At 38.9% G+C, this 19,216-nt stretch overlaps 1 protein-coding gene across 1 annotated transcript in view; it reads left to right on the top strand.

The window, feature by feature from the left end:
* COL4A1 (collagen type IV alpha 1 chain) overlaps positions 1–19,216 on the top strand; it is a 127,511-nt gene that overhangs the window by 77,406 nt on the left and 30,889 nt on the right. Inside the window, exons 16-34 of the mRNA XM_032680323.1 lie at positions 103–147; positions 374–427; positions 874–915; positions 2,102–2,195; positions 2,858–2,893; positions 4,388–4,552; positions 6,488–6,583; positions 7,529–7,612; positions 8,348–8,418; positions 12,767–12,958; positions 13,804–13,972; positions 14,316–14,408; positions 14,506–14,610; positions 16,161–16,258; positions 16,562–16,712; positions 17,038–17,151; positions 17,564–17,731; positions 18,295–18,384; positions 18,954–19,106. Of these exons, the coding sequence (XP_032536214.1) occupies positions 103–147; positions 374–427; positions 874–915; positions 2,102–2,195; positions 2,858–2,893; positions 4,388–4,552; positions 6,488–6,583; positions 7,529–7,612; positions 8,348–8,418; positions 12,767–12,958; positions 13,804–13,972; positions 14,316–14,408; positions 14,506–14,610; positions 16,161–16,258; positions 16,562–16,712; positions 17,038–17,151; positions 17,564–17,731; positions 18,295–18,384; positions 18,954–19,106 (2,020 nt within the window). The remainder of the gene's footprint in view (positions 1–102; positions 148–373; positions 428–873; positions 916–2,101; positions 2,196–2,857; positions 2,894–4,387; positions 4,553–6,487; positions 6,584–7,528; positions 7,613–8,347; positions 8,419–12,766; positions 12,959–13,803; positions 13,973–14,315; positions 14,409–14,505; positions 14,611–16,160; positions 16,259–16,561; positions 16,713–17,037; positions 17,152–17,563; positions 17,732–18,294; positions 18,385–18,953; positions 19,107–19,216) is intronic.

The raw sequence follows: 19,216 nt of genomic DNA, 5'->3' as shown, positions 1-19,216 counted from the left end.
CTGCAGTAGTGATTGTTTTGTTCTAGTATTTCATCCACAGTATTTAGAAATGTTGTCTATGTGGTTGTCTGTTTAAGCAGAGTGGAACTTCGTGTTTTACAGGGAAAGCCTGGAAAAGATGGTGAACCAGGACCAAAAGGAGAACCTGTATGTATTTTACTGAATTTCCAGTACTGTTTTTTGCATTCAAAACAAATGTGTATTTGTCTGTGTATTAAAACAGGTTGAAATTTTCTAGCCTTCTGAATTGTTTACTTAAATTTGTTGCTTTCAGTGAATTAGTGTCTGGTTTGAAAATTTAAAGCTTTGATGCTGCCGCGGCTGAGATCCATCTGTATTTTTATCTTCTGGTTTCGTTGTCTTCTACACACAGGGTTTGCCTGGTGGGTTTGGAATTCCAGGACGACCTGGGGAACCTGGTACAAAGGTGTGTAGTAGCAGCTTTTGATTCCCTTCACACAGAATGAGTTAAGATAGATGTGCAGTAAAGCAATGACTGCACATAAAGCAATATTAAGTTGCTAAGCTGCATCATCACTAGGAGAAGTCAAAATTAAGTTAATGTAGGTATACTTGATTTAGGTCTCTTATATGAATTGATTAATGCAGGCTTTATTTTCACAAGCTCTTTGCCCAGCTGATATATGTACTAGTGTACTTCCCTAAAAACTCCAGTTTCTTTTTACATTGTGCAAACCAGTACAGGCCTGCAAACAAACCATTTACTAACTCTGCTTGTTATAGTGATCCAGGTACTTATCATTTGGAAGTTGTATGATCCTATATTGAATTGTTCATTTGTTGAAGAAATCCAATTTTGTTGGAAAAAAAAATCTGATTTGGATTTAAAATGTAAATTCTATTTTGATTTAGGGTGACAAAGGGGAGCGAGGTTTTCCAGGACCTCCGGGAAGAGTAAGTAAAATAAATCTGTGTTTTATTTGAAACCTAAAATAAAATTAAATTTTGTGAAAATGCTCAAACAATGAGGGGAAAAAAGAGAGACTATGCATGTTCTGATCTCATTCTCATCAGTCACATCCTTATTTTTTCTCAATGGAAAAAACTGAATACAGTTTTTTAAAGTATATTTGAAATTTGGGAAAGGAGCTCTTGAAGAATATGAATTTCAAACATTTTGGACTATGAAAATTATAAGCACTGTTAATCAATAAAATATCCAAAAGAGAGTTCAAAAGAGTAAGTCTGTCAGCTTTGCAGTTGGTTGTGGTTTAACTGCAGCTGACAATTAAGTACCCCACAGCCATTTGTTCACTCACCACCCCTACCTGAGGTGGGATGGGAAGAAGAATTGCAAAAAGATAAACCCCATGCCTTAAGTATTAATTGAAATAAAGTTAATAATACTAATAGTAGTAATATTAGTAATAATAATAATGAAAAGGGAGATTAAAAAAGAGAGAGAGAGGAATAAAACCTGAGAAAGACAAGTGATGCACAATACAATTACTCACCATGTCCAGTGAGTCCCCGAGCACAATCAGCCCCTATGCACAAAAAGAAACCAGGAGAGCAGTTCGTAATTTTTTTTAACACTTCAAATAAAAAATGGGGTTAGTCAGCAACAAATAAATCATTGATGGTGCTGCTTCCCCAACACGGGGAAAAATTCCCAATATTTACTAATTTGATTTGAAAAATTGTTCATGCTTCATGAATATTTTATTGTAAATGTTAGTATCCTACATATCATGCTCAGATCAATGTTAGCAGAAATTGCCAGAACATAGTATTTTAAAATTAAAGGTAATACAAACCAGTGCTTAGACCATATTGAGGTTTTTTGGCATCATTCTTGTTGAGGAAGATGCTGTAAAAGCTCTCCACTTAATCCTGTAACTCCGCCTATGAAGGAATTTTGGTACAATGGGAAATATTTATTTTCTCTGGTAATTCCTCAGCAGCTACAACCCTCTCACAGCAGTTGTTGTATTATGACTGAAATTGCAAATATAACCACAACTGCTCAGAATTGTTATAAAACCATATAACCTCTGTACCATTGGATCAAGATGGGGGAGATACAAATGAAGGCACAGTTGCACATTTCTAGTGTCCTAGCCTTTGTCCTGTGATTCAGATGATAGATACTGGACCAGTAGATACCTTTGGTGAAAAAGGAGACCCTGGAGTTTCAGGCTTGCCTGGACTGAAAGGTCAAAAAGGTGAAAAAGGTATGTATTTTGTTTTGTCTTTTTGATTAAATTATACTTTTAGTTTTCTTATTAAAGGCAATTAAATTTGTACTGTCTGTGAGCTCAGTAGCTCTATATGACAGTGTAATGTTCCAGTTATTTATTTAATTGCTTTCAGGTTTTTACATTTTGTAGTAGCTTGTAGGACACTTCTGCTTCTCATCTTAACTAAGACTGCCTTTCAGTTATAGATGAAAAATGATAAACTAGAATCTGTTTTTATGCAATTAAATAATCCAGTGAGATTACTTAAGAAATATGGAAATCAACACAAACTTAAAGAGGATAATAAGGCAAAGAATCTTGAGACCCCTTTATGAGAGTCTGTAGCTAATTTTTAATCTTAAGATTGATTTGCATAATTTTTAAAAGTCTTCCGTAAACAGAAAATCAAGCATTCCCTTTCCCATTTTCCCCGTTACAGACCTTAGCCTATTTTAAAAAAAAATTACTAGAGAAGTTTGGACACAGCAGGGTCTTTTCCCTGAATATAGTGCTTGCAGATATGCATAGATAATTTAACTTCAAATTTGATTCAGAATATAATAGCTTGAATGTGAATTTAAATAATATGGGCTAAAAGCTCACTCTCAATGGCATTGCTGAATTCATTGCCTAATTGAAAACTTCTCTTCCTAAAGGTTTCCCTGGTGCACAAGGAATCCCAGGACCTCCAGGTATGAAACTATGACCACTGATTTTTTCACATTTTTAATGTATTCTTCTTGGGTGAAGGGTCCTGAGAGATATTTTCCTTAGCTGCTCCTTACCAAACACCCAAGCAGTGACTTCTCCAGCAGTCTAATCATCCCTGTAGACCCTTAGGTTTTCTTGTGTCTTTGATGTGATCCAGTCTTGTTCTTTCCGTAGAGCCCTGATAACTTTCTGCTGAAATTGAAAAAGTAGGGTACATAGTCCATCAGAGACAGCCCAGAGAGCATAGCTCCATTGGGCAAGAAGAGTTGTTAAATGTGAATATGTGTGTGAGTGTGTGCATATATACCTGAGTATGTATACTCATATGTAGATCATTTGTTTTGCTCTCACTTCAGCTCTATATGTGTTTGCATAAATATAATAAAATAAGGTTTGCAGAGAGAAATAATAACAATATTTACTAGATCAAAGTAATTCCTGAAGGCTTCCTTCTTTTTTTTGACTGTCACTTGATCAATAAAAGTTATTTCTTTTGCCTGCAAAATTTGCCTTTTTCATAGTCTTAACATACTCACATCCATGATGATACTGCTTTTATGTATATACGTATGAGTGTTTGAAGTAAACCATGACATTTGATCTTTAAAAATTAAGCAAATAATCTGTGGAAACCCAATTCTAGCACATTCTGCAGTGATACTATTGCCTCCTTTACTTTCATTTTCTATCTTGACAGTGACCTAAATAAGAAACTAATGTGAGCCAGGGCCAGATAGTTTCTAGGAAATTTTTCACAGTTTAGGGTGGAGATGCTATATACTGCAGCTGTAATTACAGCTCTTAGTCTGTCATTACCCTACAGAAATGGAGATTTCTGTGACTTTCAAATCATCCTGCAGTGTTGCAGAAGACTCAAAATGGTTTAGTGATCAAGTCTAGTGATGAGTTGTGAACTGAAATAAGTCAATATGAAGACCTGTGTGACTGTACAAATAGTTAAAAGGAGATGTTTAGGTTTTTTTCTCTCTGTTTAACTGCTTGTCTTTACTGGCTGTTGTTTGCTTATTATTCCTACAAACTATTTTGGTTATAATGTTCCTGAAATCTACTTGCATTGTTGACTACTTATTTACTGGAGTTATTAGATGTACTCTCCCTTTCTAGATACGTTTAAGTTTTGGTTTATTATGAAGTAACAAAGTGTGTAATAGTTCACCCCCGTGTAATAGCTAAGGTGACTCCTGTGTTGACACTATTTGCTATCCAGCAAAAGTGAATTCAGCTAAATCTCAGGAAGGCACTTGGTAGAGAGTAGATGTGTTTATCTAGGGACCTAACAGAAGTGAGTAACTCAGCTGTAGTGAGTATATAATCTCAATTTTGTATGAATCACCAGTAATTAAAATACAGTCCCTTTTTTCTTTTTCTCTGAAACTCCATGGAAGCTAATGTGTTGATAGTGTTGTTGTCTTTTCATTTTTCACTTTTTCATATACATTTTACTGTCTCCAAAGGTCGACCACTTCCAGACAGGGTAGGATCACCTGGTGTCCCTGGAGAGAGAGGTGAAAAAGGTGAAAAGGGTTCTCCAGGATTCCCTTCACCTGGAATGCCTGGAAGAGATGGTTTCCCAGGTCCCCCAGGGTTGCCTGGCCCACCAGGACCTCCAGGCGTAACAGGTGGGTAAAGCCCTTCCTTGCTTTTCACAATGAAATCTCAATAATGCACATAAAAGAAAAAAAAATGAGACAAGATTATAAATGCTATAATCAGGATGCATCTATTTTGTGGAAGAAACATATCTAAGTTGTTGATGGACCAAGTAAAAGCTGTTCCACAATGAAGGAGGCCACTTGTTTCCTTACTGGGACAAGGATTCTTTGCAAAATAAATGTTTTTAAAATTTCTTCAGAGTTCGCTGTGGACTGTTCCAATATAACCAAACAATTGACCTTAATACATATTGGTTTATTCCCAAATCTTCATTCACGATGCCTAGCCGTGATGATGATTATTCTATCCCATTGTGCCAACCTTGAAATATTTGTAGATTTCCAATTAAAAAAATAGCAGATGCTAATATTGTTCTTAGTATAAAAGATAGCTTTTCAATATCACAATTCACAAGTCTGCAGTATCAGTCTTTGTAACAAACTTAACAGGTGTGATAACTAGTCTGCCAGAAGTTTTTATTTTAAAATAAAACTATCTTAGGGGATAATGCAGTCATAGAAAAGCTTGGGTTGGAAGGAACCTTAAAGATCATCTAGTTCCAACCCTCCTGGTGTAGGCAGGGATGCCACCCACCAGATCAGGATCAACACATGCTTTATAGAGGTAAATGAAAAGCTAGTAGTGATGTGACAAATATAATATTAGTAGTAATGCTAACAACATTACGCAGCTATGTTTTATGAGATTGTGATAAAGCAATTTGAAAGAGAAAAATGTTTTGTTTTTTTCTGCAATGAAGCAATAACAAAAGTACATGAGGAAGTGGTCCATGATAATTAGCTCCTTACAACTGATGTTTGTAAGTCTTTTATGGAAATAAAACTTTTGCTATAGGTGATACTGATATTGTGAGTTAAATTGCCATTTCAACATCAAGAATGATATCCCTAATACAATACTTTAGGTACCTTAAAGCTATTGAAAGGAATATTATTCTCTATGGAATTGCTAAACCAAAAATACTTTGTTTGAAAACTGTTGAAGATGCCTGGTTATTGCCATGTTTGCCAATGAAGCAGTACAAAATCCAGTATGTAGAATATGGAATTAAATAGCTAAATCCTACCTCATCCTAAAAATAAGAGCAATTTCTTGCAGCAATTTCTTGTTTTCATGCAACATGTTTCAGTCATTGATTAATTCTTTTCCTTCCCGAGATACTTCTTTGGCTTTCTTCAAGTGCATAATGGGAAAGAATTTGTTTTCCTTTAAATATTGTTTTCCAAACTTCACATTAACATTTTGACTACTGGATTTGGCCAAAGTGATGTCATATTACATTGGGCCAGAACCTGTGTCATATCCTCAAACAGAAGAAGCATAATTTATATTCTCATATCAAGCCTGAAAAATATTTTTATTTGTTACCCATTTCAGTTCCTAACATATGAGGTTTCTTGTTTTCAGGAAGCTGACATGATGAAGTTAAATGATGTTAACAAGCTGTTCTTGACCTAGAAAGTTTCCTAAAATGTTGAAAACAGAAGTTGGGGTACCAAAACCCTAGTTAATGAATTTCTTCAGAACATCAATACTCTCCGTTCTCCTTAGGGTCAAAACAACAGTTTTTCACCTACAGTACTTTTCTTAGCCAAAGCTTACAATGAAAATAGATTTTGTGTGAAAGTTGTTTGTAACCTTATTATGGCAGAGCCTGTCTTTTGTCTCTAATTCTCAGGGTTTCTTAAACATTTTATATGGAATCAGAGTACAGACTTTGAGTTAAATTTTTTAAAGTAAATCAAATAAAAGAGTAAAGTGCTATCTTTACTTATCACTCTTCATAGGTAACATATCAGCTATGACATTGCATAAATGCAACCCTGTAATGGAAACTTGCACTTTTCAAAACAATATTCTTTATTTTATTTCCATTGCAGATGGAATTGATCAGTGCCAGCAGGGAGAACCAGGTGCACCAGGTAGTCCTGGACTACCAGGAAGAGATGGATTTCCAGGAGAAATGGGAGAGAAAGGTAATAATATTTTAATGTGATTGTTTTTGTATGCTTAGTACCCTGGAGCTTGGGTATGTAAAGAGGCTGGGCCAATTAGACTGGGCCCAGAGAAAGTATACTTAAAGTTAGTTAAATAAATAGGTCATGGACATGGAATGTGTTTCTTGAATCTCTGGTGAATACAAGAAGGATATTGTGTATTGAGTTGCATGACACAAACTTCTCTTACAATTCACTTAACCTACACATTGCTAGGAAGAGATAAAGGATGGCATGGGGCTGAAAGAGGAGCTGGAAAGAAGAAAAAGGTTGAGTATAGCCCCATGAAGTGTAAATTGAACTGTTCATTGCAATTTAAGATGTGAATTCTGAGATGAAGAATTAGAGAGAGTCAGATGAGTTGGGAATGAAAATGGTTTATGAATCATTGCCATGAATATAATTGAAGATAAAATTATAACACCTATAAATAGGAACTGTCAACCATGTGTTTTAGCAGCATTGAATAAATGGACATTTAAAAAAATGAGCTGCACTCATTTACGTGATGATTGATCCTTCCTAATCTCATTCTGCTTACTGCTTTTCTAAAAGTGCAAAATTATACTGACTATAGAAATTCTCCTTTTGCTGCTTTAATCTTTTTATTTCCTCTCTTACCCACTGAATATTTCTTTTCTTATTTTTGATTCTTTTCAGCCTGGTCCCTTTTAACTGTTCTGTTAAATATTATCCCTAGGATAAGACTTATGTTGATTTTCATGCCACTCCTTTAAAAAAATTAGAGAACATCAATTTGCTGAGAAATTCTCTTTGAAGCATGTAATTAGTAGTAGCACGTTTATTTTTATTCTTTCTACATGAAGTGTAATAAATTGACATTTGCCCCTGAATGTGCCTGCTTGCTGTTGTCTTAAATCTTTTCAGTTTTATTCATTTACTTTGTTGTTTTCTTTTTTTCAGGTGACAAAGGTGAAGCCTGTACCTTGTGTGATAAAGTGGGACCTCCTGGACTTCCAGGACCACAAGGGCCACCAGGTCCAGCAGGTAAAAACTCATTAACTACCTGAAAATGAGGTACATAGGCTAAATTCTGAAAATGCAGCATACATGATAAATTTAACTACTTTCTGTGCTACTAATCAAATTGTTAGTGAAACTAATGAAAGGGGGGTCCTATTTTTGACCTGATTCCAAATTTCCAAAACAATCAACAAGAATTACCAAGGAAACGGAAACTGGCCATAGTGAAGAATCTTTGCAAACTGTGGTCCAAATATTTTCACAGATGGTTCTGGAAGTGAAAAATAATGTGGGAACCATTTGCTTATGTGCTCAGGCTTAACAGTGACTCATACATACGTTCCCAAGTCCAGCATCAAATGCTGTGTCTCAAAAAAAGAAATCATTTTTCTTGTGCTGTGTGAGAGAAGTGCCATATGCAAAAAAATATATTATACCTCATGTTTGTTCTAGTGTGGCTATTCAGAAACATTAATATGAGTTAGGTAGTTTCAAGACTGCATTGGTTACATGAGAGGTCTAAATAGTAAGGTGAATTCATTCCTAAGTCAAATGGAACATTAGCTTCTGAGTTTATGAATGCTGACATGCAACACATGAGCACATGAATCCAGAAAACTTCACTGACTTTAGCAGCATTATGTTGATATAACTGGGGATGGAATGAGGCACTTTCAGGGTCACAAAGAATTCACATACAATGAGCTATTTGTAAAAGCATGTAGTAAATAAAACTATATTTTTTGTCTCTCTGATAAGGTTTTCCAGGTCAATCGGGTTTCAAGGGAGAAAGAGGCTTACCTGGACTTGATGGGCTTCCAGGGGTACCTGTAAGTAATGCCTTGCCAAATACTGTGTCTTACTAGGAATGCGATCAAAAAACGTGTGTTAATCGATGTATCAGTAAACAGTTCTGTTCAAAAACAGACCAATGCAAGGATATGATAAAATTAACTATGCCTAATAAAATAAAGCAGGAAGCAGTGGGGTTGAATTATGAGAGTAAAAAAAAGAGCTGTCAGATGTTGAGTTTATTTCTGGTTTTGTTCATCATGTGAACTCAATGGGACACATAACCTTCTGTCTGAGCAAGCTAAGCAGCAGAGTTGGGTTAAGAGTAGGATTTCACAGGAAACAGATGCAGATTCCCTGACCTTCTTGTGGATTGTTCCAATAACTCTTAGCTGTTTTATAATAATTTATAATAACTCTTAGCTCTCATATATATTGAGAGAGAGACAGTGCCATCTAGTGTAGTGTAAGCAATCTAATATTAGCATACAGCCTGCTGTGGCAGTTTTTCTGAATTTTGAGTAATAGAATCATAGAATATGCAGAGTTGGAAGGGACTCATCAGGACCACAGAGCCCAACTCCTGGCCCTGCAGAAGACACCCCAAGAATCACATGATATGCCTGAGAGTGTTGTCCAAATGCTTCTTGAACTGTGTCAGGCTTGGTGCTGTGACCACTTCCTTGGGGAGCCTGTTCCAGTGCTCAGAGACCATCTTGGTGAAAACCCTTTTCCTGATATCTAGCCTAAACCTTCCCTGACTCAGCTTCATGCCATTTCCTTGGGTTCTTCACTGGTCAAGAGAGTGAAGAGATCGGTACCTGTCTTTCTGCTTGCCCTTGTGAGGATGTTGAAGACCCCAGTGAGGTCTCCCCTTGGTCTCCTCTTCTTCAGGCTGAACAAACCAAGTAACCTCAGCTGCTCCTTATACAGCTTCCTTTCCAGACCCTTCACCATCCTCATGGCTCTCCTCTGGACACCCTCCAGTAGCTTAATGTCTTCTTTATATTGTGGCACCTAAAACTGCACACAGTGTTCAAGGTGAGGTCACACCAGTGCAGAGCAGAATGAGACAATCCCCTCCATCAACTGGCTGGCGATGCTTTGGCTAATGCCCCCCAGGACGCGGTTGGCCCTCCTGGCTGCCAGGGCACTGCTGACTCATATCCGGCTTGCCATCCACTAGGACGCCCAGGTCCCTTTCCACAGCGCTGGCCTCCAGCCTCTCATTCTCCTGTCTGTGCAGAAATTCAGGGTTGCTCCATCCCAGGTGCAGAATCTGGCACTTTCCCTTGTTAAATTTCATATGGTTTATGATTGCTTATCTCTCTAATTTGTTGAAATCTCTCTGCAGGGCCTCTCTGCCCTTGAGGGAGTCAACTGCTCCTCTCAATTTAGTGTCATAGGCAAACTTAACATTCCTTCGAGTCCTCTGTCCTGAGGCTGTTCATGTAGATTTTGGGAAATGTCTGCAGTATACTCTAAAGGAGAAAAGCTAGGTACTTTTGAAGAAATGAAGGAAGTCAGTGAAAGCATCCTGATATGATTACTTGTAAATTATGTTGACGCAGAGCAACATGACTCTCAGTAAGGCCAGATATCAGAAGCAGAACAGCCAGAAGCATAATACTTGTCTAAAATGTAACACAAATTACTCCTACATGAGCACTGTACTACCATAACTACATTTGATCTTGTCAGAGTCCACTTGAGTGTCCCTAAGTACACTGTGGTTTCCTGTCCAAACCTACCTCAGCATATACATTCCTGTAGTATAACATGAGTTTTGACACTGTTCCTAGTGTGAGTAGACTGAGTCTTACCAGACCTTTTCTCCCCAAAGCTATTTCTTTCCTTTCAGCTGATCCCTTTTGGCAATATAATTTCTCAGTGACATTCATGTGCACTAGCTTTAAAACACACTGCAATTATGTAAGCTCCCTTCATCACCAGTAGTGAGAGAGAAGTCACCTTCAGAAGTTAAAAAACCCCACCTGTATGAGTTCATTACTCAAGGAATCTATTTCCCTCCACTGAATATAAATAAAACCTAGATGCCTGAATTCAGCCAATGAAAGTTCACTAAGATGGAGTCCATTATCTATGTCCACCAAACAAATAACATTGTATTACCCAGTGACTGAATGTACTGTAACATCAATGAAAGAAACAGTGAAAAAAAATGAAAGACATCCTAATGTATTTAAGCTTTTTTGTTGTCTAGCATTTGTTCTCACCACATGTTTTGCCACACCCTTATATTTTACTTTTATTGCCTCTTAAGTTCTGTTCATGTCTTTAATCAGACAAGGACTGGCTGCTGTTCTGGATGCTTTTAAGCTTGCTTTGCTTCACAAAGTTCAGCCATGTGGTGATCCAGCATATAGTTTAGCTTGGAGAAATTGCAGAGAAGCCAGGCTTGCAAGCTAATGTTATTTAAAGCCATGCCAAAGCATCAGAGTCTGATCCAGAACACACCAATACAAATGAAAAGATTACCATTGACCATGTTCTGGTTCAGGTTTAAGTGAAAAGCAGACAACCTTAAGGAGTGGACATTGTCCATGAAGTTTGTGCTTTACTACCTTAGTGAGTAGCTCTGATTCACTTGAAATTATAGAGGCTGTTCCAATGACAGAAGTTCATATAAGTCCTAGAAAATATGTAGGGGAAAAATTGAAATTCTGAAAATCCTATAGGTTTATCAGTAGGTAGATAATTTCTTTCCAGGAGAGCTTACAAAACTATTTTCTGAGCATGTGCATAATATTCTGATAGTACCACCTTACTGGTTGTCAGTTGTACAAAATCAATGAATGTTAATAATGAAGAAAAACGTGTTTGCATCAGCTGAATGTCATGAATGAACTACCTGGGGAAAAGCTTTCAGCCTTCAATTAGCCTTAGCTCTTGTGTAAGTAATGTTTTAGTTTTGTATAAGATAATCAATTCAATTTTGCATACAATCAATATATTTGATGAATATTATAGTTGATGTAAAAGGTTTTGAAAGAAATGAAATCATGGCTTGGCCTTGTATAAACCTGCAATTTTGGCTAAGTTTGGTTTTTTCATACTGGAATAGTATTATTTTCCTGTATTAGTACTGCTTCTGCTAGTGTGCTGTTTTAAAGGTAAACTGGCAGGAGAAATGAACCCAACTCAAAAGAGATTATAAGTCAGAGTTACAATTTAATAACAATAATACAATAAATACGATTATACAGACAAACGATTGGTTATAACCCACAAAACCCAGATGTATAACTCAACACCCTGGGGCACGAACAGAATGGTGTTCGTTGGCCCTCATGCTGAGCCCCACGTGGTCCCCCTGAGTCTAAAGTAAAAGGAAAGGAAGACTTTTTGGTGAGAGTGCTGGTTGCAGTCTGGTCGAGGGTGGTGATTGCAGTCTGGTCAAGGTTCTGGTCCTCCTCTGGATCTGACAAGTGGGCCCAGAAGTCCCAAGACCCCAAGATTATATACACTCAGGTTGCAGTGGGAATGCCTGGTACCTCCCCCAGGGTGGGGAGTTCCATAATAGGTGATTGTGAGTCGTCAGATATTTTTTGAATTCTTGGTGGCTCATTAGCAGACCTGACCCCTCAGGCAGGTGTGGAGGTGTTAATGACTTCCCAGAGGGGAGTTATCACACCTGAGTCATTGGTGTGAGGATAGGAACATCCTCCTATCTCACAGGCTTCTTAACACCCAGTTTATAGCCTGAGGGGTCAGGTGTGCTCTGGGCAGCTGCTGCAAATGGTCTATTGTTAACAGTTCCTGGGAAATGACATAGAGGGTGTAGAATACACAGTTTGAGTTACACCCACACAGTGATGAACTGGTCCCAGCTGATCTAACGAGGACAGCTAGTATTAGAAATTCTCATGGAAATGCAGGGATACTTTTGTTGCATTTGTATCAGGGAAATGGGTTCCACAGTGTTAAAAGAATTCAGCATTTAAAGGTTGGGGCAGACACTTTAACTCTGAAAATGCTTTTTAAAAAAGTCTCATTTACGTTGATGTTGATACTGTATTAATATGCATGATTGAAATCCTGTGAGTAGTCTACAGAAAATTCAGAATAGTTTTTTGATGTCATGGCCTGCAGTTCTTGTGTAAGTGGTGTAAGTTTATATGTACCATCTAAAATGATGTATTTGTGATATAATAGATGACAAAGTGGTTAAGACAAGAAGATTGGCATTAATTCCTGATTCACACTGCTATATCTTGGAAAATATTCTCATTTGAATCCTCAGTCAAAAACTTAGTAGTTCCCTTGATTTGGGTCTACACTTTAATTTCTGGATATTTGTTTTCTTTTGTATCAGTTGAAGGGTTTGTAGAGCAACTAATGACATCTGAATTTATAAAATTTCAGGGGCCACCTGGCACTCCAGGACTTATGGGCAGCCCTGGGGCAAAAGGAGAACCTGGAGATTTTACTTATGATACTATCCTGAAAGGTGAAAAAGGAGATCCTGGTTTCCCAGGACAACCAGGTATTCCTGGAAGAGAAGGAAGACCAGGAAAAGATGGATTTCCAGGTCCGCCAGGTCCAAAAGGAGCACCGGTATGTTTGTTTCTTGATGTTTACATATTGTCCTACTGTGTGTTTAAGTATGTTTACATACTGTCCTATACATTCTGTCTTTCAGATCAGAATTCACATACTTTTGTGCCCTATAATGCTTTATGTTTATTTGCCTCATTCATTTTTCCACATCTTGTCCTTACCTTGAGTAGTACATTGTTCCTCAGAGGAAGATTTCTTTTTCACTGGAAATAGTGCGGAAGACAATCCTTCAACAACAGACTATTTCGGAGTTAGATTTTGACCATTTCTTTTTGCATGTCATGCAAATAAGTGATCTGACTCAAATGCATTCAGCATGGCTTGTTACTTCAGGACTATAAAGCAAATTTGTAGATGTGGAGAACAGTTTTATTCCTTTCTCCCTTTCTCACAGCTTGATAGTGAGTACTAGTGCGAATGATCTAGCTGACTCTTGGAGATGATTGAACAAATGCAGTTATCCAAGTTGAGATTGTTAAGATTCAAGTCTGTTCTAGCGTATTTTTCTCCTGGTAGAAACTAATGCTTCAAAATCCTGCACTAATAGAGTTCAACTGATATGGATGTGGATGTGAGTGTGGAGCTCACATCTGCTCCCAGATCCAGCACTGGGAACATGGTGTACATGGTCCAGTTAGCTACATTACACACTAGGTATGATTTCCATGTGCTATTCCACGTGGAAACTAGTTCTGTTTCCATTGAGCTCAGCAGTAAAATATCTGCTTTCTTCAACATTACAGACACCCATGCTAAATACAAGTTACAAAATATTCAGAGAGGATGATGTGTTCTGTCTTGCCAGTCAGGCAAGAAGTACACTTACACTTTCCAAAAATTAGGGTACAGCTGGCTTGAAAGGAGAACGTGGTCCCCCTGGCCAGCCTGGATTCCCTGGAGTACGTGGTGAAAGAGGTTTTCCTGGCCCTCCTGGGATAGGTGCTGCAGGGTTACCTGGTGACAAAGGAGACAGAGGCTTTGCTGGAACCCCAGGTTTACCAGGCCTTCCAGGTAATGCTATAGTGTGCTTAAAAGATATATAAAAAAAATTTAAAAAATTGTGCCCTTTAAGTGGTACAGCTTAGAGGATCACCAGAATTTAAGGCTTTCTAATTTAAATGTGTTTGCTTTCAGCAGTATAATTGCAAATCTTTGAGGGCAAGTTTTCTTGAAGAATTTTCTAGGCCAAATGGAATGGTTTAGGTTCATCCTAGTTTTCTGGTGAACCTTACACGAAAAATCCTTCATAACAAGTCACTTTTAATGGTATGGGTGAACTGATATTGCTGGCTAGGTGAAACTCCATTGTTTAATTTCATCAGTTCCTGTACTTAATACAACTTTACATTAACAGGAGCAAAGGGTGAAGCAGGACGAACTGTATCACTCCCTGGACCTCCTGGGGCAGATGGCCTTCCTGGGCCACCTGGTTTCCCTGGACCCCAAGGTACAGCAGTCTGTTAATCTTTGAGTGATATCAGAATGATTCTATTCCCAAAAAGTTAGCCTTTGCATTTACATTTGTCTTGTTTTCATTTGCAAAGGTGACAAAGGGAATCCTGGGCTTCCAGGTAGACCTGGCCTACCAGGAGAAAAAGGTGCTGTTGGGCAGCCAGGTATAGGATTTCCTGGACCTCCAGGTCCCAAAGGTAAGATAAAGTTATCCATCTAACAGAGCTGGTGTAACTGGAGTATGGATGGAGGCCTACGCTGTCATCCAGCCGTGGCTGCATGCAAACTGGGAGGTGCAGCTGAAGAACCTCCCTTGTGAAAGCCAACAAGCACCACAATAAGCATTCATTCGATGGTCACTTGCTTTGTGTGGTGAGGTGGTGCAGGTACAGACCGTGTCAGAGCTAGTGCCAGAATAGAAAATGATGTCGTATAGCATCTTACTACATGATGTAGTATAGCTATACTTACATAGTATAGCTGCTTACATTGCAGCAACAGAGGTTGTTGAGAGATGAGATGGCCCTTCTGAGAGATGGAAAACACTGTGTGTGGTTGGTCAAAATAATATACTGACATAACTTGTAACAGTTTTGGGCCAGACCTAACAGCTCTGCAGCTGAGAGTGGTTTGGCTAGGATTCCAGCTGACTCAATATAAGTTTAGTCTTCCTTCCATGGCCATTGACAGGGTATGCATGTAACTTAGAGGGAGTCTAAATGTTCATAATCTAGTTTTGGATTTTTCTAAGATGTATTTCATGGTGCTGCTGCTCATTTAGGACTTAATGAGCTGTCAGCAGCCACCTCAAACACCAAAATTCTTGTGTGTCTTCATTATTATTTGCTATGATTCTACACACCAATGAGCTGGGAGGGTTGGAAACTTAATAAGGAGAAATGGCATATTTTTCCCTGTGACCACCTCTAGTTCCTCTGAGACTGCATTGGAACAATGCAGAACAGAAAAGGCCCATTGTATCTGGAAAAGAATTGCTGTATGCACTTTGATGCCAGCAAGAGAGAAATGACACATCAAATACATTTGTTTCAAAGACCCTTTCATGAGCTCAGCTCTGTCCGATGACTTTACTGGGGCTTAGCCTAGAAGTTTTGTTTCCCACTCCCTGAGATGTTTGCTTGTGAGAGAAGCTTCATATGAACTTATTGAATGTGTGCTGGTGTTGAGTGAGTGCTATCTTTAAGTGATTTGCAAAATGTTGTAAGTATTCCTTCATGCATTCCCAAGGTACAGTTCATGGGCCAGCTACAGCACAGAAACCTTCTGCATGCAACCCACAGTGGGACGTGTAGGAGATGTCACCAGATATCTACTGAAAAAAAGATGTTGATTCACAGGTGGATTTTCTTGTGCATCCCTCAGTCTCATGGCCGACACATTAAATCGTCTTTTCTGATGAAGACTCTGGGAACCCAGTTTTGCAGACTGGATGTTTTTCCTAAGGAAGATGGGAGATGAACCCACAAAGCTATTCATTTAAGAGGAGACACTCAGCATTTATTTCTTCTGGGTGGTTGTTTCTCATCAGAAGCCAAGTGCTGCACAAAGCTCAATGTTTGAATCTTTGTTGGGACATTTGAGTCCTGGCTTCCCTAGAAGTTTGACATAAAAGGCTACACAGGTCTTTTTTAACACCTCCCTGTGAGGATGTGAATAGTTCAGTTAGAGGCTTGAAGAAACAGCAGAGACAGTAATGATGTGGGTATTGTTTTGTTTTGTTTTACAGGTTTCCAAGGTCAGCCTGGCTCACCTGGTCTGCCGGGAACTCCAGGAACCCCTGGCCTGGATGGTTTGCCAGGTGTTCCAGGTTTACAAGGTCAAAAGGTAGATACCAGCTGCTCATACTGTTATCTGTGACTGGCCATGTTAACAGGAATGTGTGCAAAGATCCTTCTCTTTAAAAGCTGGCCAAACTGTCTTTCATCTTACGTTTCCCACTGTGCATGCAAAGGAACAGAGTAGATGGATGAATGCTTGACATTAACACTATAAGGATAACAGCTCTTCCCTAAAGTCATGTATAGAGCTTTATACAAAAGCTCTACACTGCATGATTTAAACACATTTAGTTAATGATATACTGGTTTTGATGTATTGATTCCTAATCTATTGTGTTTCTTTGTCTAGGGTGAACCCGGTATAGGTCTCCCTGGCCCTAAAGGATTGCCAGGGCCTCCTGGCCCAGCTGGCATCCCTGGGGAAAAGGGAAGTCCAGGACTACCTGGCTTACGTGGCGAGCAAGGCTTTCCGGGAATACCTGGACAGCAAGGATTCAGAGGTAACATTGCCAGAAAAATACAGCTCTGTATTTCTATTTCTTTTTAAAATCACTCCCCTGTAGACGCAGCAAAAAGTCTATTCATCACTGGAATATCCTACTGGTATCTTGGGGAATTATCCATTTTCCTATCCTTGTTTTCTTCTACCATCCACCAGTAGCAAATGCTAGCAGCAAAGAGGAGCCCTTTCTCCAAGCCCAGACTGGAGGTGTTAGAAGCTGTTGGCCACATGCTTCCAAGGCACCTTGTCTGGCATCTTCAGCAAACAAGATGTCAAACAGCATTGGAGGATGCTCAATCTATGTCTCTCATGTCTTCCCACAGGTGACCCCGGCCTCCCAGGTCTCCAAGGCTTGCAGGGACCTCCAGGAGCACCAGGGCTGGGCCCTCCAGGATTGCCAGGACCTGCTGGGCAACCGGGACCCCAGGGACCACCAGGTGAGAGAAAAATACTCCCATGATGATGCTTAGGAGCAGAATTTTGGCATCAGTGGATGTTGACGCTAGTAAAAGTGTTGCTCATGAACTGTTTTGCGACGTGAGGTTGATGAGGGTGGATGAGGTCACATGCCAGTGGGCATCCTCCATCTGGTCCAAAACACGGGGCGAGGCCTCCTGAGAAGATACCTGCCATTTGGTTTGGTCTCCTTGAGTCACTGGTGGGCGATAGATGTGAGTTCAAAGCCTCTCTTAGAAAATGGATGGGTACTGATTCTGCTGTCTGCCTTTGAATCTTCATTCTCCATGCTGTGTAATTTGTGATCCACAGGTGTACATGCTCAGATATACTTGTTAATGGTGTTCCTTGTTCTCTGTTAAGGACTAATTCTGTATCTTCTGTTTTTCCTAGGATTTCCTGGAGTAAAAGGAGAAAGGGGCTTCCCTGGTATCCCAGGTCTAGATATGCCAGGACCAAAAGGGGACAAAGGTAGCCAGGGCCAGCCGGGGGTACCAGGCTCTGTGGGGTTACCCGGCCTGCCAGGTCCACAAGGGGCTGTTGGACTGAAAGGATCAGCAGGTAAACATCTTTTTCTTCAGGAACCCGCATCTTTGACAACTGTTTTATTTTAATAAGTTGTGGTAGCACAACCTTTCACTTGGTGAGGAATTGATCCATCAAAGAGCCCAAGCTTGGGAAAACACATGGACTGACCTCAGCAAAGCAGCTCTGTGCACATGTGACCGAACTGCTACTGAAGTTCTTCAGTGGATCAAATCCAGCAGCTTGTATGAACTAACCTTTAGCCTGTAATAATAAAAGGGGATTATTCGGCACAGTTTTAGTGACAGAGTATGGTTCTAATAATGCCTTTGTTAATGACAGCATTGTTTGCTATAATAGGAAGTTTTAAGAATGTCATTTAAGTTTGTCATTACAAACTGTGCTTTTTCTGGTTTTCATAACACTATTTTTACTATTGTTTTCTCTATCAGGCTGTTTTAGATTAATCATCTTCTTTTTCCCATTTTTCCTTTAGTAGTGCAAATCTTAATATGATAAGCTGTAAATAATTCTGTTTCTAACACTTCTTTGCACTACTTACTTTGTTTCTGTTATTCACTCTTTCACTTTGGCTTCAGGACCCAAAGGAGAAATGGGAGTTATGGGAACTCCTGGATTGCCAGGAACTCCTGGACCAGTTGGAGATCGAGGATTACCTGGTGAAAAAGGTGAGAGAGTGATTTTCTTAAAATCAAAATTGTAAAATCCACCTTTTTCAGAACAGAAGGTAAGTCTAGAAGTAAGCAAATATAAGAAGTATGTTTGGGCTAAGCTTTCCTGTGAGTTAGAAACACTATAAAAAGCCATATCCCAAGAGCAGTCGTGTTTGGGCACCAAGACATGATTTTTGATACATTCTTTAACAGTGAAAGGGTTTACTAGGTGTGGGGATGCTATAGATATTACTCCAAGAAAAATGCAGTCTTTGAAATTATAAAAAGCCAGCACGAAGATCTTAATTAAATGCTTCACATAATGCTCTGTATTACTACCAATTTTTTGTCCTTATTGTTTCAAGAGTCTAAAATTAATGGCTGTGAAGTGGGAAAAATATGTCAACTTTCTGATAGAGCTGTTGTAAAGTCCTGGTATAAGAAAAACTTCATAGAAGATGTCCCAGAGCATGTATTTGGTGCTCAAAATTTGAATAAATAGCTAATTTAATTTGTTGTTGTCTACTAAGTATTTTTGCAGAGTTTTATATGCCTTTATAATATTCAGTGCTGTCCCTTTATAGGTAGCCCAGGTTTCAAAGGTGTAGTTGGACCTCAGGGTGATCCTGGTGTCAAAGGAGATAAAGGTGAAGCTGGTCTCCCAGGAAAACCTGGAACCATAGACAACATGGACATGGTTAGTCTCAAAGGCCAGAAAGGAGAACAAGGAGAAAAAGGTAACTTTAGTCTCTAACTGTGGATAAGTGAAATTAACATATATTGTCGAGCAGTAGTGCTTTGGGTTCAGTTTTGTCTTAGTTTTAGACAACAGTTTTTAAAATAAGAT

Source organism: Chiroxiphia lanceolata, chromosome 2 (assembly GCF_009829145.1).
Source record: "Chiroxiphia lanceolata isolate bChiLan1 chromosome 2, bChiLan1.pri, whole genome shotgun sequence".
Classification (NCBI taxonomy): Eukaryota; Metazoa; Chordata; class Aves; order Passeriformes; family Pipridae; genus Chiroxiphia; species Chiroxiphia lanceolata.
Note: the sequence above shows the minus strand (reverse complement) of the source record. Positions and strands in the feature narration are given on the sequence as shown.